At 40.0% G+C, this 25,025-nt stretch overlaps 1 protein-coding gene across 1 annotated transcript in view; it reads left to right on the top strand.

Moving 5' to 3' along the window:
• LOC124154924 overlaps positions 1 to 25,025 on the top strand; it is a 371,152-nt gene that overhangs the window by 251,766 nt on the left and 94,361 nt on the right. Inside the window, exons 6-11 of the mRNA XM_046528699.1 lie at positions 13,117 to 13,290; positions 14,464 to 14,571; positions 15,183 to 15,239; positions 18,044 to 18,096; positions 18,570 to 18,876; positions 20,066 to 20,886. Of these exons, the coding sequence (XP_046384655.1) occupies positions 13,117 to 13,290; positions 14,464 to 14,571; positions 15,183 to 15,239; positions 18,044 to 18,096; positions 18,570 to 18,876; positions 20,066 to 20,886 (1,520 nt within the window). The remainder of the gene's footprint in view (positions 1 to 13,116; positions 13,291 to 14,463; positions 14,572 to 15,182; positions 15,240 to 18,043; positions 18,097 to 18,569; positions 18,877 to 20,065; positions 20,887 to 25,025) is intronic.

The raw sequence follows: 25,025 nt of genomic DNA, 5'->3' as shown, positions 1-25,025 counted from the left end.
CGGGACGTCGTTTAATTTATTGTTGCTATGGTTCAATGAGTAACAATCGCTCAGTTCTTCACCTCCGGACCCCCCCCCCACGAAATATAAAAACGCAATTACTTTTCTTCATAAAAGAAAAAATATTGAAAAATCATGATTTTACAAAAGATTTCTTGAGCAATGAAGATTTTTTTTATTATGAAAAGTTTTAAAATTAGTTTAAATCCCTCTTATTTAGTGCCCTGTTTTTCGAAAATTTCCCCCTAATTTTTGACCCCCCCTTCCCGAATGAAATTCCTGCCTACGCCACTGCATGGATGTGATGAAGAGCCCCCCCCCCTTGTACTGTGTGGCGCCATTGCGTTCAGCCCCCGCATATCTGCTTGATTTTGCATGAAAGGCCCCCGACGCCGCCGAGGCGCGCACTCAAGAGGCGGAGTGGCCCTCAGTCGAGGAAACATCCTCCAGACGTCGAAAGCCTTCGCCGGGTGCAGTGCCCGACGCGCGCCGCATCCATTCCCCCCGCGCTGGAGTTCCGCGCTCTCTTCGCTATTTCGGGATCTCTCTTACTCTCCATCCATTCGACCGCAATGTCTGCGAATGGTTCACAGTGTTTTAAGATTACGATACTTACTCCCCCCTTTGTGAAAGGCTACAAGAGAGCGATTTTAGGTCGAACGCTAGCGGTTGAAATTATGAAAGACCGTGGCCTCGGCCTTCGTCATCAACCGAAATGCCATGAGGCTTCCGTGACTGGAGAGACCGCTGATCGGCTGCTTATATGAATAGAATCATTGTGATGTAAGTGGCGAGAATATTTCGAGAGATATTTTGTTCATGAAATATAGGACTCTGGGAGATTAAGAGGAATCTGAATTTGAAAATCTATGTCCGACGCGATACCATAATAATTGTCGACTTAATTCCGTTGTGGAGTGGTTCAGTGTTGGTCGCAGTTTTCAGTTGCTGATAATTCAAGTAGAAATCTCATCTTATTAAAACCACTTGTCTGTTTCCACACACTTATATTTTCACCGACCATGGTTTCGGCAACTTGTGCCATTATCAAGGTAATGGCACAAGATTGCTTGAATGGCTTGATAATGGCACAAGTTGCCGAAACCATGGTCGGTGAAAATAAAAGTGTGTGGAAACAGACAAGTGGTTTTAATAAGCTGAATATCAAAGATTTCCATCGTATCACGCCGGACACTGTATCTTTTATAGAAATCTCATGCTTACAAATACTCCGATCCTATATCTAAATAGACTCAGATCTTCTGGAGTTATTGCGGAGAGTATGCGTTTTAATTTATGAATTAATGAATTAGGTGATAGGATGCTGAAAATCGTGATTGATGTTGGGTGAGCGATAGAGGAGGAAGAGAACGGGGTTCGTGGAAAGGAAGAAGTTTCAGGTGCCGAGTTGAAGCGTGGGCAAAGGGACAGGCGAGATATTTGGGGAACTCGTGTTTAGTGTACGATGTTAAGTTACCATAAACTGCTATTGCTTGTCATAGTAATTATCATATCAGCGCATGAGTTCCTCTAATCATCCTTATTCTTCGCAGAGGGGCATAAAATATTTAAGAATCTATTTTGAAAATATTTTTCTCGTCAGATAGAATTATTGTCTTTATTTCCGAAGAATAAGATGGAATCATTTCCTTTGTAGGTATTTATTTCCGAAAATGATGCACATTGGTATCTCCAAACGTTTAAGTACGTGGCGACTGTTAATACATTTTGATGCTCTTTCATCAGTTTTTCAAAAGGCTAATTGGAAATAATTGAGTTTCATATTCCCAGTAAGGGATTAATGTATCGGAATTTTGTATCCGTTTCAGTTTGGCCAGAGTGTGAGTAATTTAACTTTTTACGTGCCCCTCTGATATTTTTCATGTCCGTATCATCTCGTATCCCCCTGATGAGCTCAGCATAGCGGCCGCCCCGGTTGGGAAATACGGTGTGCGTTTGCATGGGACTGCAAATAAAGACGGGGAGGAAGGGCTGGGAAGTCATTCACTGCGTTCCTTTGTCCGCCGCATTTGTCGTTTGAGGCAAGTTGAGTCGGCGGTCATTTTCCATTCGTGTTTGGCGACGGCATCCTTCAAGTCTCCGGGCGGACAAACTCCCTTGTGCGTCCGGTGGTGGCGCTTCAGTAACTCATGGGCCTCCTCAGGGTATTCGGAGATTCTGTACCCGGGTGTCGCCCTAAAAGCTGCATCTCCTCATCGTCGAAACCCATCCTAGTTGGATATGTCCTCAACTGTGATTCCACTTGTTAAATTCCTCACTTCTCTCTCGTTCATGCTACTACTGTATAGTATACCTCAGTTTATACAGTGTATACCTCACTGGCTTGCCTCATGGAATGGATTATATGGGGTTCTAAATATTTCACCACTTAGGGTGAAGAAATTGCTTTTGAGTGATTGCTCTGAAGGTTTTTTTTTTGGAAAGCTGTTAACTGAAGTTATCTTTGGCTTTCGCTAGAGTTGCTACTCCGAGCTAAATTCGCCTTCTTAGGTGAATATCTTTTTCTCGGGGAGTGGTGCTGTATCGAACTGGAAACAGATAGTGCAACCCGTGCTAGAGAGGTGAATTTAAGGCTAACTTAACTGTGGAGAAAGAATAAGGTATCAGGCTTCATGGAAAGCATGGAATGGAACAGGTCTAATTGCAAGGGGGAAATTCTGTGCGAGGGTGACAACAGTCCAGATTGATGGGTTTTGTGCCCCATATAAAACCACTTGAACCTGTGGAACAATGATGAAAAATAAAATCTTCTACTCGTAATCGAGTCATGACGAGGTATGGAGTCGTGCGCTGGAAACTCCCTGGTGATGGAGACGCCTCGCTCTCAGCTAAGGGCCGCTTGTTTGGTCATCTTCCTCCCTCATATACCCCCCTCCCTCTTCAAATAGTCACCCCTCCCCCCACTTCATTCCGACGTGGCGCTCTCCAAGGCAGAATGCGGAGCCTCCATTGTCCGGCTCGCAACAATGCCCCTCCCACGCTCCCCCATGACACAAACACACCCTCCTCGGTGGCCATTGTGACTTGCGTCCACGCACCTCTTCTTCCTGCCCCCCACCCCCTCCGTCCCGCGCCCCAAAAGGAAGGCCTCGCACAACCCTCTCCCCTCTCCTTCTTTTTACCCCTTGGTGCCCTCCCGGGACATTTCCTCGTCCACTTATATTTTATTCACACATAAAAATATTTACCTCTTTGTTCGATATTCAAGTTTTTGTTCTGGGTGTCCACAGGCTCAGGGGAAGCAGGAAAATTCGTGATTCAGTGGTGAATTTTCCAGTTCCGGAAAATTTTCTCGATTTATTTCTACATTTTTGGCTATTTTTTCCGGTTAAATTCCAAACTATCACCGCATTATTAAAAAAGTATTTAGTGAACGAGACCGAGTTGTTTCTGTTACATATTAACTTTGCATCATGTAATGGAATTACAGTAGATGTGAGTAAATGCGAAAATTGAACACCTTTTCTTATTTTGGATCATTGAATTGTAAGTCTCACTGTCACAAAGGACTACATATTCGATTACTCTGTTTTCTCACTTATTCTAAATAATAGATTAACTAATTTTTATAATTCTATGGGTTTAGTTCGGAAAATCATCATGCTTGGTAAAGTATTACCTTGGCATGCTTGGTACTCCATGCAAACCAACCTTAATCTGTAGAGTACTTCAGTAATAGCATCCGTGGTATTATAAAATTAAAGGCCATTAAAATTAACCTTGAAAATCTGATATTAAGCTTGAGTGTTGTGGACACCCTGATTGTTCGACTCTTCGTAAAATATTCGAGTCCAACTATAAATAAAAAGTACCGCTAGTGGGCTAGTGAGACTTGAATTGAGAATGATGAATTATTCAGATTCCACCTCACTGGAGATAATCCATGGGTTGAGTTTAGCCCAAATCTCAAGCAAGCATTTTGGTATTCGTATCCCTAGTTTCACGTTCTCTTGTAGCTTCCTTTCTGATTCAACATACCGTCATACGGCCTGCGTCTCTTCATCCTATCCATGAACCCTGTTATCTTCCTTCCATTTCCCCCATTTACCTTGCCGCCATCATGGTGTCCCCTCGACTATGCCGTCTTTGTGGTACATACATATGTCAACACCTTTTGTCTTCACCTTATCTCGCCCAGCAGTTGCCTCTCCCCACCCAGAATGTCAAGAACCTCCGCAGTCGTCCTCCATTCCGTCCATCTCACCTACTCCATTCTCTCCTCTAACCACATCTCGAATGCCTGGAGCGTATTCTCATCATCCCTGCTCGTCTTCTGCACCTTGCAACTTCATTCTCCGTATGAGTCGCTCTATCAATCTTCTCTTTACTCAAGACTAATGTCACGTCAAACGTCGGCGTTGCTCGACGCCTTTTCGACGGTAGTGGTATTCTCTATCTGGTTTTTGTGTTGTTTTTGGGTTATTTTCAATATATTCAGCCTAGGTATTTTGTTGGTATACATCCCTATGCAATGGTAAAACCTGTACACATCAAACACATACAAATATTGAACCCACACACATCAAATTTCATATTCTGTGATATGTAATTCGTGTCGCCCTCCCGTTTTCTGGTCCAGGTTTTCGTAGATAGATGATTAATTTAATTACACTATTGTTAACAAATGAAGGCACGAATGCACACCTTGATTCTCCTTTTATCTCGCAGAGAATTTAAATTTTAAGACGTCACTTTTTCCATGACCCATGAAGTTTTTCCGGCAATCGCAGGATATGCGTTTGCCATGATTGGTGATAGTTAGAAATAATTTTTCCCCACGTTGCTTGCCACTATTCCAGGAAAATTCATATATAAATTCAGTACTGTCGTTTGAGAGAGATTTAAAAAAAAGCGTACGAAAAAAAGGTTTTTGGTTTTGCCGGCGTATTGTGATTGTGAAAGATTCGCTGGTTTCCACCCGAGGAGTGGTATTTCTAGCCACCTACGTTTCGATGATCTTCCAATTGTCATCAGGGTTGATTATTAATTTTCAACCCTGATAACAACGATAGACCACTCCATCGAAACGTTGTTTCCCTCGAACTCCTTCACCCTAATTGTTGGAAACCCTATTTTTTTTAATAATCGTGTCATGCTGCCTTGAAAATCACTGTGGGATTTAGTGCCTTCGGACACTCCCGCTTGGATTTTAGGTTCACGGACCTCCGAAGAATACTCTACCTGCTGGGAACGTTGCCACGATGGCGCTGGGGAGGGGGGGGGAAGGTGGTCGAGGGAAGGGGGTGAAACAAAAGAAATGCTTGTCACGAAGATGTGTGCGACGGCAGTGCGGAGCCGAAACTTCGCGAGGGGAGGAGTGGCAATCTGTTTAGACTCTCGCTTGCGTGGAAGTGGGCGGGAGAAAGGGCATCCTTCTTCTTCTTTCGTGCATCAACTTCTCCTTCCCCACTTTTGCATTCTTCCTTTCTTGGCCCTCGTCTGTGAGCGGGCGGGGCCTCTCCTTCCTCGGCCTTCTCCTCCTGACGGCTGCCGTCACGTCTCGCCGTGACAGGGCTGACCTTGAGTGTCCTCTGCCGCGGAGAAACGCTCTGAGTGGGTCCCGCCATCCTCGTGCTTCTCCGCTTTCCCCCCTCTCCCTCGTCACTCTGAAGTCATCGGCAACATCACCCGCCTGCCCCCTCCTCCTTCTCATCAGCCATCAGCCTCCCTCTCCCATTCTCTGTAATTCTTGCGTTCGTTTTCCTCCTCTCCTGAAACAAGCCTGCCTTGCGTGATGGACCCCCTGTATTATTCTCTCGGTGATGTCTCCTATAGGTCCTTCGTTTTGGTGAGCAACTCTCATCATAGGGTAAAATATCCCGAGGAGGATAAAATACGCCAAAATGTAGAAAACTCGTCATAAGGTGTGAAACAGAATTCGATGAAAAATATTGGGCCGTGTGAAGCACCTCAAAAATGTATAAATAGTGATGAATGGAGGTGGTGATGAACGAATACTCGACTAATAATTCAGCCTGTATCGCATGGTGGCGATTTAAAATCATCATCGTCATCGCCATAGCGAAATAAAGCGTCATACTGGAAAATAATAACCGTGTATGAGACGCAGTGAGACTCTGAGCTTCAATTTATCTCCAGGCTATTTCTTCCATTGCCATGGGTTATCTCGTATCTTATTTTTTTTTTGCTAAAATATTTGTATGCAAAGGAGAACTGGCTTCTCCATGGTAGTCACCTATTCAAACCCGAAGTTTCTACTCCTGTGTTCCACGGTTATCGTTTGCAGTGGGCTTAGCTGTTTCGCTCTCAAGCTACCTTTGAACCTCGTGATTTTCAGCTTCTGCCTGAGGAAGCCCTTAAGCTTGGGTCATCCGTATTATTCAGCTTGTCATTACGTGCAGTTTCAGGTGGAACCCGTTTGTCGTAAGATAAATATATTTTAATTTTTTTCACGTTTTTCGGACACCATAATTATAAAAACTGCGACCTCTCTTGGAATGTTGCCTATGTAGACTGCGTACAGTATTGAAGCTTATTGTCCGTTTCCTCCTCAGAATTGCGTCAGTGCGCGGAAGACTATCAGTGTCATTGAAGATAAGAAGACGAAGAGATGACTCTTCGGTTCATCTAGCTGGGTTTACGACCAGTGTGAATCCATTTAAACCATGCCCTCTTATTCGAATTCAATTTTTTTTACTGTTTCCCCCCCTTCAGTTAACTCCAGTCGACGGCCTTCCTCACTCACTTTCGAGGCCTTCTCGGAAGGTTAATGTCAAAGCTGAAGCATTTTGTCGGGCAAGGCCACATCCGCGGCTGCTATCTCCTCCCCCCCCTCCTCTTTATTTTCCCCTTGGGTCTAGTGGCAGAGAGAGAGCTTAGATCTTTGCATGACCTCTTGCCGCGTGCGCGCATGAGAATTCAGATCTTCCTTCCGCGGTGCCCTCCCCCATCCGGTAGCATTCATTTTTCTTGCTCGTTTGTTATTTTTTTACTCGTCTCGGTAGGAATTTCGTGGAATCGCGTATTTATGCGGCATAAAAAAATTGAGCCGTGCCTGTCTTGCTTTTTAAGGAGTTAAATCTATGGACTGCCAAAATCCTGACGATTGCATTTCTCGTACATTGTCGAAAAATGTCCTCCGATGCTGATCGGCAAAATTAGGGTGATGAGAATTTGAAAAATGCGAAGCATGTGTATGTAATTATTTGCGCATTTTTTCTGGCTTATGATTCTGTTATGGTGCCGTTTTCGTTCAATTTTCGTACTTTGACTTTATTTATAGAATTTTTTTTAAATTGCTCACGAACAGTAGTGCAGTGACGTCTCCACTTCTTATTTTAAATCATAATTTTTATGCTATGGCTCATCTGGTATCAGTTTCTTTGTCAAAATGACATATGTATTGCAAATAAAATCGACTATGCTAATAATTAATCTTAAGCTCGGACAAGTATCTCTATTAAGACGTGCATTAAAATGGGTTTCAAATGCGATTTTCATGACATATATAGCAGTAAGCTATATTTTTATTATTCATTCGAAAGGGCCTGTACTAACAGTAGACTTTACTTCGGAAAAAATGTCTTTATCATGAAGACGACGTTTACTTCGTTCCTCGCACCTTAAAACTGTGAGTGTGGTGGTGTCACCTTTTGGTTTCGCTTTGATTTGGAGAATTGTCGGCGACTCGGCCAGTTAAAAAGAAAAATAAATATTCCACTGAGGGAGATAAGGAGTCTAGTGGAAGAAAAAAGAATTGTGTGCAGGAAACTCGTAACATTGGCAACAGCGCGACTTGAACCGCGGGCTATTTCGATAGCGAATTAATGCAGTCCAAAGCCAACAACTTGCCTGCTGGCAGCCTCTATATCCCTTGATCTTTTCGGCGGTGGTGCCAACGTCCTTACTGCTCCCTTCCCTGCTGTACAAAATCGTCCGCATCCAACTGGCAAACTTCCGCCGACAAATTCCGCATTTTCCCTCTCTCCGTTTCATTGGAAAAATGAATGCTTTATACTAGTATACGTTTGATGGATATTCGTGCACAGTATACGTCAGCGATTTGTATCCTCTCATTGAATGGAATCCTGGGTGAAGCCTTTGGATACTCTCGAACAAAATTTATTTATTTATTTTATTTTATTCTCAAACCACCGGATACAGCTCTTGTTGGCCATTTTACACCGGGGTGTTCAACAAATGTAACAAGTAAACGTACACAAACGACCATGCCCTGGACCGGGGAAACCTACCCAGGCGGGACTCGAACCCCACCGAGGCCGGCGAAAATCCTCGAAGTGCGAGTTAGCCCCAGGAAAGGAATATGTAAAATTCACGCGCCTGTGGCCTAGTCCGGGTGAGCTCTACCCTAATCTAACCAAATCAACCTTCGGGTGGAATCTCTGATTGACTCATGGTGGAGTCAGTGATTAAATTGGAAAACCATCTTTTCTATGCCATCTGCTAATATGATATTTCGAATCGAGTATGAGAGTTGAAATGTGTTAATTTGTTTCACAATGGGAGCGAGGCTTGTACTTCAACTGGTGGAGTGATGTCAAGAGTGGAAACTTTCGAATTGTGGTGCTACCGAAGAATGATGAAGATAAAATGGATCGACAGAGTAAGTAATGAGGAAGTCCGAAGAAAATGAGATGAAAGAGAAGTCTTCTAAAAACCTTCAGGGGAAGATGGGACAACTTAGTTGGCCACATTGTGAGACATGATGGCCTGATGAACGGAAGGACAGATGGAAGGGAAGAAGGGCAAGAGACGGCCTGGAATGAGTTGCATAGAATAGGTTATAAAAGATTTAAAAGGGTGGAAATACGTCTCTATGAAAAGGTTAGCTGATAGGAGAGCTGCGTCTAACCAATCTTAGGAACATTGACTTCTTTTGATGAGTATGCCTGTAGGGAACATACTGCATGCTGGTTATTGGTCACCCCCTGCCGTACGCTGAACGCTCATTTCTAGTCTCTTGTTTCCACATTCTTCTCACTTACCTCATGGGCGACGCGACTGCGGCTATACTTCTCCCTGCGTTCGGCGAACCTCGACGCATGCCGCAAAGTATGGAAATGAAATCTGTCAGCAAGGAGAACAAATGACTGGGGATTGAAGTTCCTTTTACTCTTTCCATCGTACGCCTGCCTCCCTCGGGAGAATGTTTAAACTCTCGTCCGAGTGGCGTGGTCGAGATGTCTTTTCCCCGCCCCGTTCCTTGCGAGTATACGCATTCCCTACGCATATGTTTGTGGACACATTTGCCTTTTGTCTTCCTGTTTAGCCTCCATGGGTATGACTCAGGTTTTTTCATCATTTAGACACGGAGATTGTGGCAGATTTCGGACCATAATTTTCTTCGTCTTACCTTTGCTGTGTGTGCATTGATCGTTGGAAATTACCTTCCGAACACGGTGAACATGCAGTTTACTTAATCATAGAAATGTTTCCAGTTTTAAAGGGTTTACGGTCGTACTCAAATGATTGTAGCTTTTTGTTTTCCCCATTATACCGATAAAATTTCTTTGAAATACACTATGAAATCAATATGGCTTTAGGAAAATATATTTAAAAAAATTATTTTCTTTATTGTAGGAATCAGGAATGAAAACATGGACCATAATCTGCTGTTCTCGATCCCCGGTCTGTTTCCCCCCCCTATCGTTTCACCGACATACTCATCGAAGGTTGGACTCGTTCTCCCTCTTCCTCATCGTCCTGTCGTGCATTTTCTTTCATGGCAAACGTTCGTGTCTGCGTGTGTTATGTATGTACTTGGCCTTCTCTTTTACGCCAACTCCTTGCCACCCCTCCTCCCCCCACCCTCCATCATTCCAGCCTCCCCTCCACCCTCCGCAATTCTACACGCGAGCCCTTTTGGTTTCATTGCCCGTCGCCAGCCGACGTTGCCTCTCGCGGTTTCTCTCAGTGTGCGAGTTCTTTTCGGTACGCGGGCGATGCGGCAACGTCGCCTCGCTGACCCTCTTGCTGCAGGTGAGAAAGAACGATTGCCGCTTGGGGAGAGGGAGGTGGGGGCGGGGAATAGGGGACGGGGTGGCCGGGAGAGGACGAGACAGCATGGCTGGTGGTTGCCCTCCACACCCCTGGCATTGTGGCTGTAGGCACCAAATTACTTGTAACTTATATTACATAAGTAATGAGCAATTCTTGAATCTCGTTTAAATCTTAATCTGGTTTTGGAATCATACCTTCCCCGTTCCGATAAATCCTTCCCTGCCACGAAAAATGAACTCCCAACAACTCTTTAGGATTATACCACATCACCATACGCCAAGCACAAAGTCCCCAAGACTGCCCTTATCCCCTCCCACATGCCCACCCCCACTTAATCTAGCCTACGACACTATGCCACGATCACACCGCGAAAATAAAACGCTAGAAACCATCAAAAGTCCAGAACTTCTTAGTAGACAGCTAAATCAGCTGGGAATTTGAGCTGCAATCTAAGTCCGCGAAATTTCAGCGTGACGTAGCGTAAATCTTCATCAGCGTTGCACCCTGCGAGACACTTTGAGGATGTTTGGTTGGGGGTTATGCCTACCTTCGTGAGGACTCCTCCAAAATGAGGATGCATAATCACCGGTGGAGTTCACAGATCCTCATTTCGGGGGAATTGTGCGAGCACTCACGGTCCATGTATATAATTCGCCCGATGATGTTTAAATGTATGCGGGTAATATTAAACATGGAGGATTGTCATTTAATACCACGACCATGGCCTCGCGAATGATTTACTCAACAAATGCAGGCGACGGTACTTCATTTTTTGCTTTATTTTCCTCATTTTTGGGAGGAGGAGACTGCATCCTCCTTATGTACTCTTCTGTGAAACACACCGTGTTCATGCATAGCATTTATTACCTTGATCATTAACAAGTGCTGAATCTCATCTTCATGGGACCATGAGGAACGTAAGGGTGTCTGTAAAGGTTGAGTGTCCACCGATAGGCAGTAAATTATATGTACCGATATGCGACTTAATGGCTGTGGAAAAAGCATTTTATGTGCGTGGAAATATGTATATGTGAACTAATTGGGATCCCACCTGGCGTGCATCGCTCAATAAAACTCAACTCAAATAAAAAATAAAATAAAAATTAAAAAAAACGGGAAAAAACAAAGTCTCTAGAAATATAATATCCCACCTGAATTACTTCCAGGATATTAAAACTCGCCACGAGAAAAAAGTAGCAAAACGAGACATCTTATACGCACCCCTGAGTCACTTAATAGGTTAAAAATATGTTTAAAATCGGCTCCGAAAGGGCAAAAATTTGTGCCAACAGGTTTGATTATGGGTTGAAAATACCCTCTCTAAGTGTTTTAAAATTATCGAAAATTGTAGAAGGTGTATTTTCTCTAGATTCGATTGGTCACATGAAGTACGAAGTATCATTTTATTGAAAGTTAATGATTGTGGCGCTAAAAAATATTCGCCTTCCATGTCTTGTGTTTGAAGAAAACCTTTAATTCCTCTTGGCTCGAATTGCTTGGCCTTTTCAATGCTTATAACATTTTAGATTGAGGCGAATATGTGTCGTTTTGACTCAATGCTGAATTAATGTGCGTCCTAACATAGGTTGTAACGATGGTTGGGTAGTAATAAATGAAATTGAACATGGGAAAATTGTAGTCGATCTTCAACTTCATGTTATCATTATTTGTTTTGAAACGAGCTGTTGTGTTGGAACCCTCTTTTGAGAGAATTCCTCCTATCAAAATAAGTGTACAGCTGGTTCAGGCGTAGGGCTTGATTTCACGTGCGACTTTAAAATCAATCCATTTAGGTACTGAGGCGCGTGTTTGGTGTTACTCGGGTGCTGTGTAGTGAAGAAGGCAGCGAGCGTCACTTGAAAAAGACGTTCGGCCGCCTTTATCCTCCCTCCCCCGCCTCGGTGCAGTGGCTTTCAACCCCCTCCCCCACCGCTGCTTTCTGGGACGATGACCGGCCGTGCACCGCCGCCTCGTCTGCCCACCACGCCGCCCACTCCGCCTCCTTCCCCTCGCCCTCTCTCTTATGACATCACTCCATTGCTACCAACTACTGCTCATTTTATTCAAGGTGCGAGTCTACTATGAAGTTGGTTGAAGATTGCCATGTTTGGCTCTGGACTTCTGGATTTCTTAACTGTCCTCCCTCCCAGTTTGTAGATAAACATGGAAATTGACTCAGCTTTTTGAAAAATTGAATACGAACTGTTAACGTAACGGTGGGAAACACTGGTTGGAAAATATCACAAACACTAACAGATGTTCACTCAGTTATTTTTTACTTTCTCAGAACGTATGAATTTAGTCTGAATCAGGTGGATATAGAGAATTTGTTCGTAAGTATTGGGTATTTTCACATTGAGGATGATATTATATTATATTGTACACATAACATATAGGTCACTAGTAAACTATGTGGAGATCTGCATCTAGTGCATTCATTAGCATTCTCACTCTGCGCAGCTGATACTGTGTCATATTGACATGGAGAATTTTCGAACCTACCTATTTTTTTTTATTGCAGTGAGATATTTCATCTATTCAGATTCTTTTGTTGGGTGAATAGGATTTGTATCTCTTCATTTTTAGTTTTGGATCTGGTGTATTCCCCAATTCATGGTACTCAAATCGTTGAAGATCATACATCTTAGTTCCATTAGGAAATAAATAGCTTAAGCTCAGCCATTATTCATAATAATCACTTATGATTCAGATATCCTTGTATATTTGTGAGTCTTGCTTTAAGTAATTCTTGCACTAATCCGCTGGCCTTCAACTTGGTCAAGTATCAAAATAATGGGCACATAATTAGTGGGTGATTGACTGACACAAATGAGAAACCTATAAATGTGGTGTTGCAAGCTTCTCTCATATTATCCTTTTGCTATACCATTTCGAAAGCATAACTTTAATGTTGATACGTTCCATCAAATCTTGCCTGTTTCAGCTGCACAGACAGCAGTCTTGATGAAAGTCCCAAGATTACAATTAATATATTTCAGATGTTTCTGTACTCTGTTCTATATTTTTTCCATGAAAGAAGTGGTTCTATAGTTCACTTTAAATTTATTTCCTCTGACTTTTGGCCGGGTTTATGAGTGAGTTCCCTTGTTTCAGGAGCCAGCGTATACACCACAGGTGGAGGCCATTTCCCCAACATTGCCCCCAGATTCCCTCCAGGAGGACTCGACATTTCGTTCCACCAAGGATGACCTCCTGCAGCAGATTGCGAAGGTGGATCGCGAGATTGCCAAGGCAGAATCCCAGATCCAGAAGCTCAAAAAGAAACAGGTGAGTGTGAGACTACTCTCAAGCATCCATACGTCCTTCTTTCTTTAAATCATGCATGAGGAAGTGTGAGTGATTCTTTATCCTTTACTTGGATTTTATATCATTTCACATTTCATGGGTGAACCTTGAATCACACTGCATATTTCACGATATAACTGATTGTTTCCAAATTAGATTCGATGTTGATGACTTGTTTTATCCATTTGGGTAAAGAAAAAATTCTGCAAAGTAATTTTTTTGATTCAAAGTAGGCACACAAAGACATACCTCCCTCAGTATCTCAACTATTAAATCAACAGTTTCGTTGGATCCCATGTGTTTACATGCAGATTCATTTGAGACCAAAATGATCTCTATTGAAGGCAATACCCCAGTACCAAAAACATCTCTTTTTGCTCCTTCTCATTGGCTTAATTTCTTTTTCCATGCCCCCTTAAAATCTTTCTACTTAGCCACCTTCTTTCATACTGCTCGCTTTATTCCATATTTTAATTTCTTTTTCCCTACCTTCTCATTTGTTATTTTTCCTCGTGGTGACAGATAAAATCTTTATAAATCCGGTTATTCTTGGTAATCTGGATTCAATTGTCGATGCATAATTTGGTAAAATTCATATGCTAATATGCTCCATATTACGTATTTGTAGTTACACTTCGTGATCTTGCAGATGCACACAACTTTTTATCCTTGTGTAATAGATCCAAATCAATTAACTCTTGCTATCTCAGAGTACAGTTTTGGTTTTCTGTTGGTCGAATCTGTTTAACTGAAAAGCACTTGAAATACTATTTGTTTTGGAGTATGTCATTGGATTAATGGTAGAGAAAGAGTCATTTTTAAATTGGCATTAGTACATATTACCATAAAAGAAGAGAACATATATCTTTGGTGTAATTGCTGTTTTTGTGCTGTGATCTTTAAAAATCAAGAAAACAGTTGGTTTTTCAGCTCATGTGCCAAATTTTGAATTGGTTGGTGCCACAGCTGAGTTTGTTCTTTGGTCTTTTTTCGCCACAAGGCAAACACAGTAGAAATTTATCAAATGAAATCCTAGTAACTGAGAAGGTATTATTTTTGAAGAGCCCTCAGCAATCAGGTCGACATCTAAAAGATATTTTTACTCCTATGCGTTAACACTGCTATCGAACACTCAACTGTGGGTTCAATTTTCAGCAAGAACTGGAGGAGGTTGCTAGCAAGCCAGCAATCAAGAAAGAAGAGGAAGAAATAGCCCAGCCCAAGCATCAAAGTTTAGCTCAGAAAATTTATGCTGATAATAGGGTATGTAATGGTCTTGGAACATTGAGTTGTCAGTTTTTCTTTATATTTGTTTTTTTGATTCTTCAGATGTAAAGTTCCCAGTGAATTGACGTGAATTGGTTTAAGTTATCAGCTATCTGTGGTGATCTTTAAATTTCCTTATGTGATATCACTTTTTCTTAATGATAAGCTGAACTGTATGATGTTCTAAAAAAATGGATGATGTTATTTAGTCTAAATTCTCCTCCAATCCATTCTGTGGGTTTGAATCACTGAGTGAGTGAGTGATTCCTCTGCACCCTTATTTGGACACTTGATCTTATTGATAAATTTTTTTGCTTCTGTTTAAGAAAGCATATTTCAAATAAAATTTTCATCTCTTTGAGTCTGAGACTTATATATCAAGATCTTGTAAATTTTTTCAAATCAGAATTTTGTTTTACTTTCAATGCCACATTTTTTACATATTAAAAAGTTATTTTTGAGACGAGAGTAAAAACTTGTGAAATTCATGTTTAAATTTCTATTTCACTCCTCGGTCAATAATTTTATGCCTCTTTGTATTTCAATGCTATGCATTCCATAGTAAATTCTCACTGATGGTTTATAATTTTTTCTATTTGTTTTTTCAGAAAAGGGCTCAGGAAGCTCACAGCCTGCTTGACAAGCTGGGACCAAAAGTTGATCTGGTTAGTATATAGTTGTGGTGAAGTACATTAAAATTGATGATTATGTTGTTGGAATTCCAGCCTAGTTAGCCAATGATAACCTAAAGTATATCATATTATTTAAAATTTACTTAGTAAATACTTTGAAATTAAATCAGAGTTAGGAAGGACCTCTGTAGTTCCCAAGCATATCAAATGATGATATTTAATATTAACAGTGATTGTGGTAGATTACCATGTTATAAATCTGGCAGTGCCATAGTATGTAATGTAATAAGATAATGAGAAGTTGATGAGTAAATATTTGTGGTATATCATGGTATTTTGAACCAGTGATGTTTCAATGCATTTATGCCACTTATGTAGCTTAACTTATTTCTGCCATTGTGGATATTTAAAATGTTAATTGTGATAGTTAATTATGTGCTGCCAATGCAGAAACATTTGATATAATCATTCAGCTTTAAAAATTATGTTGTTTTATCAGTAGCAGCACTAATGTTGGTGTCACTCTGTGTAATGGTTGATGACATCACCCCCTCATACCTTAATAGGAGCTATAATTCACCGAAAACTATAAGGAAATTTTGAATTAGTAGCTGACAAAACAGAGAATTTTTATTTAAACGGCAGGTTAATCTATAAATATTTGACAATAATTCAATAGCCATTTCACATCTAAGTATTAACGGCAACTTTACTTTACTCACTGGTATGATGGTGTCACCTGTTATAGTTTGCACTCCAGTATTCTTCCAGTGGTACGATTTTGTGTCATTTTAGTCTCCTGGTCAAGAATATTTAGCTGCGTAGGTGAGGGTTTCCTCGTTGAGATGATGATCCTGGCATAAAATTTTTAAATTGTAGTTCGACTCCTTTCAATCAAAAAGTGTAGCTGTGTGATATTTTTGGAAGGAAATTTTGTCTTCAATCCTAAATTACAGGTGGCTATCCATTGTAATGGTAGAATATTTTAGCTTTTAATGTATCATAAATTAGTCATCTTTAATTAAAATCCAGTTACAATTTCTACAAACTTATTTTTTTGTAGCTGCTCTTGTTATCATGCACAGCTTTTCCTATAAAAAGGGGCTTCACACCTGGGCATAATACAAATATTTGTAGGTACATATTATGCTCATCTTTTGACTGAAGCACAAAAAATGCATTCCCTCACAACCAGTAAATACTTTGTGCATGATTTATAATCAGACCCTTATGCAGTAAAAACATTCCTTCCTAATAAGACAAACAAGGAGATCATGTTTGTGTCATGCAAATATATTCAGACCTTTATTATATTTGCGATGTTCTTTTGGGTAAACCGGCATCATAGTTTTAAAATGAATACCAATGTTGGTGTGTATCATATCGTATTGCTGTATGTCATGAACAACACAAGTTTTAACCATTTCGCGATGTGTAAAGTCGTCCTAGAGTCATGTCAAAAGTTTGAATGAGGATATTGTACTTAGCAATTCTTCCATAATTTGGGGCCTTTCCTTAAAATTTACCTGAGAGGGAGAATTTCTTAGGAAGATATTTGAAAAATCACTCACAAAGGTTATGTTGTTAGCCATTTTACTACTGTAAACATACTTTTGCATTTACAATTCAGAAAAATGCAAAAATACTCTTTTGACTACCTAATCTGAAATCCTAATCCAGGAACACCCTAAATCTGGCAATTCTTCCTAGGCGTGCTTTGCAGGAAAGGTAATTTCTGGTGGAATAAATTCATTCGCCTTCATCTGCTGAAATTGTTTCCCATTCTTAACAAAAATTCTCCCTGTTGCGCATGAAGACGATAGGATTCACCGTTACTCCTATGAAACTTGATTGCCCATTCAGAAACTGCTACATGTGCTGCCAATTCTATTTTGACATGACTTGACATCCAGGGCGGGACTTGGCCCTACCACAGAGCAGAAGTTATTCCCAACTAGGAAAGTTTCATGAAGTCTTAGACAGGGGTACTGCACTGTGCTGGTGTAATTATACAAATTTTGTTTTTCTCTTGTAATTCGAACATTATTTCCTTTGGAATACTGTAGTCAGCAACTTCGAACTGCTCCATGCCACTTTTCAATCATTATCAAATAGGATTTTAATGGTCTTCATAAGGGGATGATTCAAGGGTAATACATTCTTTACGGTGTGAGTAAATCATAGGTAGCAGAGAAGTTAAAATTGTTTGTGAATTGTTATACTTCTGATCAAAATTGCTATTCATTTGGTAATTATTAAGACATATTCAAGAAGAGTGAAAATCAGAATAAAATTGCTGGTATCATGAATAATTACAATGAAAACTAGTGTATGATTTTTGCTGCGATTTTTAAATTGCTAATGAGTGATTTTGTGATTAGGTGTAAAATTATCTGTGCATTTGAGTTAAGATTTTAATATTGCGAATGTAGATAAGCTTTTATGTTTTCAAGTGCCCATATACATACCATTTTTAATTAGTCAGCACTGGTTTTGAAATTAGATACCTATTTAAGGTCAATTCTCATTATTAAAAGCATGTATTAACATGGTAGATGGGTGTAGCCACCTGCAATGAATGAAGATGGTACATGTATTTTACAAATTTAATATAGTAATTATTGTCAGTTATGACTTTTGGGTGAAACTTTGTGGATAATATGTGTATGTGACTGCAACTTTAGACACTGGACGGACACTTTTTTCTTGTCAATGAAAGGTGCAGTCAAGTTCTATTTGTGCATTGCAATTTAGTGTTGTATTAATCTACCTTATCCTCTTAGTTTATTTTTGGTCAGCTGTCTGATTGAAAGAAGCTTTTTATTTTTCAATTTCAGCCACTCTACAATCAGCCATCAGATACCCCTGTTTACCATGAAAACAAAAGAAGGTAATTATATTCTGGCCCCCACATTTCTTCATCTTTAGCTGTGTAACTCAGATAGGAGTGACAAAGTTTGTTCTTATACTTTCACAACTTTAATATATTTATCATTCTAACTAATAGCAAGCTCACCTTGACCCTATGATTTACATCAGTTGAAAAATACCAGTGTAAGTTAGGCTTTTGGGCCTATTTACATATATGAAATTTTCTTGGGAAAGACAATTTTTTATTATTTTGAGGAAAGATTTATTGCCCATTCATTGTTTGGGGAAGGGAGTGTTTTTCTCCATTGAATAATCTATATCCAAGGATAAGTTATTCTATGTTAGTTCATTTGTTTTTAATTGCTGTTTTTAGTCATGATAAATGCTAGTTGAGGATGTATCATTTTTCTTATCATATTCTTGAAATCAATCCTATCCAGTTATTTTGATGAACTGTTTGTTAAAAATATTTTGATTTTTTCAACTTTTCAGGCACATTACTTTCAAAAAGCGGCTCATGGAGCATTTCAAACGTAAGCATAGTGAAAGGGAGAGCAGAGAGAAGTATATGACAGCAACGTACTCTCGGCTAATGCAGGAGTGGCTCAGGAAGGTTGAGAAGATTGAATCCTCTGCAAAGCGGAAAGCGAAGGAAGCTAAAAGCAGAGAATTCTTTGAAAAGGTGTTCCCTGAGTTACGGAAGCAGCGGGAAGACAAAGAGAGGTTCAACAGGGTAGGAGCCAGGATCAAGAGTGAGGCAGACCTTGAGGAAATAATGGATGGTTTACAGGAACAAGAGGTAAGGTTCAGAAAATTATCATCGAACTACATTTTACTACTGATATTATGCTGAACTGCAGGCTTTTATTGTCGAATCACTGGTAGCATATAATTTTGGCTTTACTTTTGGAATCAGAAGGTAGTTGATAGTCGGCATAGTATTTTCTCATCGTATGCAGTACTATATTATTGTCAAAGTATCCCCCCTGTGCTCTCACTAATCGCAATATGGAGGTACTGTATGTTGGAAAAGTATGAACATTTTAGAAAGTATGCATCATTATTGCTTGCTATCTTACGTAAGCATTGAGAAATTTTTTGTGTCAACTTCGTATTTGGGACATAATTGTGAGTATTTTAAATTGTGCATACGTAAAGTCATTGTATTAAATGTGGTAGCTCACTCCTATTATCTTTTCTGCATTCCCCCTCTACCTTTAATTGTTTCAGTGTCACCTAATAATGTCTGTTTATACGGAACACACATTCACTGTAGTTTGTTTCTTGCTTAGTGCTCTATAGGGAACTCTTTATATACCCCTAACATTTCCTTCACTAATTAATTTGGAAAATCATCTTTCTTGCATACCTGTTCATATTTATCTTGAAGCAAGAAAATAGCATCTCTTTTGTTGAGACTTGACTCCTGTAAGTCTGATTCTATCCAGTGCCACGTACGTTTCCATGAAGGAAATGTTGCTGATCAGTACAGATTCATCGAGTTGCGTTTCGGAGTTGACTTCAATGGGTGCACAATGCACGAATCATTAACTTGAAATATGAAGTAGCATTTGAATTTTCTCAATCAATAATATCTGATGTTTATAATCCTTAAAGTGTTGACCTGACTCTAGTGTTTGAAAAAATGGAATTTTACTGGTAATCTGTGTGCTTCAATTTTTTACTGCCCACATTCCACTGCTGCATATTTGGTGGGATTTTCAATAATTGAAAAAAATCTACTTTTCACTTATCTCAGAAGGGACTTTTTGCTGAAATTCTACCAAAAATTGTTATCTTGGAAAATTATGAATTGTTTATTGAATTATATACATTCTACTCAACATTATGAGATTATATTGCTGCTCTCTGATAGTTAAAATTTTTATTCTCGAGAGCCTATCATTACAATCCAATTCGAGTGTTCTTATGGATGTGATATGTACATATTTCTTTTTTCTAATTTTGCCTTTCATGATTTTTTTTAGATGGAGGATAAGAAAATGCGATCGTATGCAGTCATACCTCCCATACTCTTGGATGCCAAACAGCGGAAGTTGACTTACCTGAATAACAATGGACTTATAGAGGACTTTGTAGCGGAATATAAGGAGCGACAGCTGCTCAACGTTTGGACCGATCAGGAGCGGGAGGTATTTCGTGAAAAATACCTCCAGCATCCGAAGAACTTTGGTCTTGTTGCTTCTTACCTCGAGCGTAAAAGTGTGTGCGATTGTGTCCAGCATTACTACCTCTCGAAGAAAACAGAGGGTTACAGGCAGCTGCTCAGAAAATCTAGACAAAGGACTAGAGCGTCAAGGAACCCTCAAAAGCCCACGGCTGCAGGTAGTGGGGGGGCGGGTGCAGGGCTGGCCGGGGCTGCCGGTGGCGCGGGAGACCCGGGAACGACCGGAGTCACAACCAGACAGTCTGTGGCTGCACTGCAGCGGGAACAGCAGCAGCGTGAGTTGCGTGAACAGAGACAACAGCAGGAAAGGGAGCGTGACCATAGCATCTCTGATAGCATTTCAAATTCCATTGTATCCCGTGAGCCCTCTCCAGTCCCCTCCACCGGAGTGTCTGTGTCGCAATCGAGCACGGAGGGTAGTAGCACGACCACAGTGGCTCCATCGGCAGGTAGTTCGACGATGGTGTCGATTAGTGGTGCAATGCCGCCTTGTTCGACTGGTGGCTCAGGAATACTCTCGCCATCTAATTCATCTGGGGCACAGCCTGCAAATAGTCTCTGTTCTGTGATGAAGGAAGGGGTTGCTGACAAGGAAATGGATAAGGAAAACAAAAGTGGAAGGTGAGTGCTACTCTTTTTATTTTCAATTGCTGTCTAGTTGCATTGAATATTAAGAAGGTTGCATTTTTTCTGTTGAACTTTTATTGCATTACCCAAGTGTTCAAAGTGATTGGGAGCAGATTTTGGTAGTAATTACATGTTTTATGATAATGCTCACTAGGTGCAATATGTGACATAAAAACGAATAATAGGTTTCAATTTGGAACATACGAAAGTGTGAATTGTACGAAAGTCGAGGACCTCCTGTAATATTAAGTTATTAACTGAACCCTTCATGAATGGAGTACTTACTTATCTAGGCTATACCCTTTATATCAAGAATCCATTAGATGTGCACAGTTATAAATCATCATCACTTGTCAACAATCCCAAGGTTGGTTTGACGCAGCTCTCCACTCAATTATCCTTTTGGATAGCCTTTTCACATTTGCATGTTTCTTGTCTTTCACAAATTCTTTTACTGGCTCCATACATATTTTATCCAAGGTTGAGTTGTCATCCTTTTCTATTCTTGCCATTCACTTTTCCCTTGTTGACTGTCTTCATGAGGCCTTAAGATATAGCCAATTACGTTATTCCCCTTTAATATGAAGGCAATTATAAGGTATCTCTTCTCTACTACTCTTCTTAGAAATTCCTTATTGCTCACTTAATTTGTCCATTTGATTTTCGTTAATCCTCCATGGCACCACATTTTGAATGACTTCACCCTTGATTTCTCTACTGCTGATTCATGTTGGTGAAAAATGAAGAGCCAATGTATCAGTGTTGTCAGTCCATCCTTTGTATTGATGAATTGCATGTAGTACCTTGTCCAATTCTTTTTTCTTAATCTTCCATTTGATGGCTGAAAAACGTTAGACTTGAATTCCAAAGTGGAACAGGCAGCAATGGAGCAAAATGGCTGCAGAATGAAAATGAGAGGAGCTGAAAGATATTGTCAAATTATCACTAAAATCCTCTCATTAGTAGAAAACTTTTTGTCTTGGCATCAACCTTTGCAGAATAATAAAACACTTTGACTCATTGAATGCATAACCAATAGTACCCAGCTCTATGTTTATTGGGAGTGTAAGGAACTGTTAATTTCTTATTTCTAATTGTATAACCTAGCAATGAGAACCTATGGTTATGCATGCCACAATATGATAAAATAGGCCTAAATATTTTGCTGCATTATGAGTGATGCCTTGAAAATTTTAGAATGTGTCCCAGGATAGATAGCCTTGAAATGAGGATTTAGTTGTCTCTTTAAATAAGTGACATTCCATGAAGTTGTAATTGATCTGGTTTGTTACTAGAAATTGAGAATTCCCCTCAAATAATCTATGTTATACTATTTCATAATGAGAAGAATAGCAATCCAAAATACAGGTTATTTACAGTAGCACATCCAGTCAAGCCAATCAAGTAATTTTTGAAATCGGAATTTACTTGCTTTAAAAAAAATCCTCTTTTTCCGTGATTTCACTTTTCTTTGCAATGGCTCCAGATGGCTTTTATGAGGCTCCTTCCCTTCCACCTAAATTCAGATATCAACGATTCCATCATGTATCCATAGACACATATTATTGGATACAGGCGCTTGAGGCAGCAGATATTTTCGTAGGTGAGTTAGCCATTGCTCATTGTCATTTTCATCAATTGGTGTTGCTCAAATTTTCTTTTCACTCTGCAAGTGAATGACCTAAAAAGTCTGGAAGGAAAACAACTTATTCAGAAATCAGTTCACACATAGAGATGTCACCTACACATTTGTCATTTGTGTTTTGAAGAAAAGGAGCTACAAAACTTAGCGGTCTAACTTACTAACAATACACCTAGAAAACACCCTAGTTTTTCGAGAGATCTCTACCCAGTTCTGGTGCGGCATTGATCACACTGACATTGTACCGATAAGTCCGGCACATGGCCTATGCCAGCTCTCTACGATGCCCCTGATCAATGACAGGCAGCCTGGTGTGTAGACTAGAGTCTTCTTCCTACATGAAGCTATGCTGGCCATCATGTTGTAGCTCTTTCGTTTAGACTCCAAGCTGCTGGTAGTCTTCCAGATGAGTTTTTCTTAGCAATTTCATCTGTATCATTGCTTGAATTTTATTTTTGATGTGTATACGTTGATTATCTGTCAAAATAAACATCACACACCTGTTTTTGGTGTTACAATTTTCACTTTTACAAGTAAAATTGGTGCCCTCGTTCAATTTTAAGTTATCTATTTACGCACCATTCTTAAGAGGTATATGTACCTTGTAATACCTAGTGCAAACCTTGGTAGGGAGTAAAATCAATAAATCTCCATGAATCCATGCTTTTAAAAATGTAAATCTTAGGCGTTTTGATACTACACTGTCAATTGTTCGTTTTAATGACATTCTCATTATATGCCATGCTAACTAAAATGAGCTTTCTCTGTGTATTGTAATATAGCCCACCCTGTGCTTTTTGAAATTACAAATTTCCTAATTTACAATTGAGGTACCAGTTCCTTTCTGTAGGATGCAATGAAGTGACGTCTTGGAATACCAATGGGGGTGGGGGTAGGAGTGGATATTTCAGGGGACGCCACCTTGTAAATTTAAACCTAAAACCTGGCTATGCCACTGAGTGGCCTAATGGATGTAGCAACTGGCTGTTGGCCCAAGGGTCCCAGGTTAAAATCTGGGGTGAAACTTAGGACTCCTCAATATTAACCCTTTTAGTGCGGCAGTTAGTGCGGCAGGCCGATATATTCGGCTCTAAAATTATTGTTAAGAAAATTTTGTTTAATATTATGACATTGAATTAAAAAGATTTATATTTCAGTAAAGGTATATTGTGCCAAAATTAACCAGTTTAACCTCGTCGATTTAAAATGACTGCAGATGTAATAAAATAGCTTTGTATTGTTTTTTTTCCTAGTTGCTACATTTTATTAAAATATCCTCCGCATTTATCGCCAGTACACCAAAAATAAGGATAGCACTTAGAGGGTTAATAATCATCTGTAGAGCTAGGGAAAGGGAATAGGAACTGGCCCCTCTCCCTTCGCATGCCTGGTTGTGTGAAGGGTTTGGGGTGAGCTCTACCCTCACCTTTCCAAACCAATCTCCATGTTGAAGCATTGAGGGAGTCAGTAGTGTTGACAATATCTGAACTGATAAAATTTTTTTATAGGTTCTTCTTACAGTGAAAACTTTTAAAAATAAATTCAAAGTCAAAATGATATCACTTTGACCTCTGAATGACCCACAAAAAGTCACCTTCACAGTCATGACTTAATTGTGACTTTCATTCGTGGTCATGGTGAGGTCAAAGTGATGTCATTTTGACTTTCCTTCCTCCTTGGGTAGTCTCCTCCCTTCATCCACACAAATTCACTGTTGGCTCCATAGGTTTTGAACTGTTTTGCTGTTCCTAAAAGCTATTGCTAAACACTAATAAAAATTTTAACGCACGGAAAATTGAATTTATTGATCAATATCACTCAAACAAACTCAAGAAGACTTCAGAACATATTGATGATCAGTGCTTGAGCGAGGCCCACCTTTGCCTCTTTTGTCGAATACCCACTCCGTCCATCTCCTCTCTCATTTTATCCTCTCTTTGTGATGCCTTGCACAGGGTGTATTTTTCTGTTGATCCATTCATTTTAGGATTCACCCAGGCACTTTTGCCATTTGAGATTCTATTCCTTTCAAGGATTTTTGATTTATTAAACTATTTTATCTTGAAAGCATTATATTTTCCACTTGATCTATCAGCTTTTCACCATTTCGCTGAAGCCCTTCTTCTTTGCTTAATGGGTATATGCTCACTAAACCAGTTAACACATCAGATAAATCAGCTTTTACAGTAGCTGGTTCTTGGAGAGAATCTCCAGGGACTAGGAAACCCCTCTGTCAGGGTGAAGGTTTTCCAATTTTTTCTCTTGTCAAGATAGCATTCATTATGACTCTTAACCAGCAGGCAGTTTCAAGCTGAGTATGAAAGACACTCTGTTGGGCTTCAATTATAACACACTGCTAGTAGGTTTGTAACTTTGAGTCCTACCCAAATTAGGTATCTAATTTGTGGGAAAGTTATTCTAAAGAGCTTTGTAAACATGACAATGCATACTCTGCATAATAAAGCAATTTATGTTGCATTAAATTATGCAG

This window comes from Ischnura elegans, chromosome 3, assembly GCF_921293095.1.
Source record: "Ischnura elegans chromosome 3, ioIscEleg1.1, whole genome shotgun sequence".
Classification (NCBI taxonomy): Eukaryota; Metazoa; Arthropoda; class Insecta; order Odonata; family Coenagrionidae; genus Ischnura; species Ischnura elegans.
This window is presented reverse-complemented; position numbering and strand designations above follow the sequence as displayed.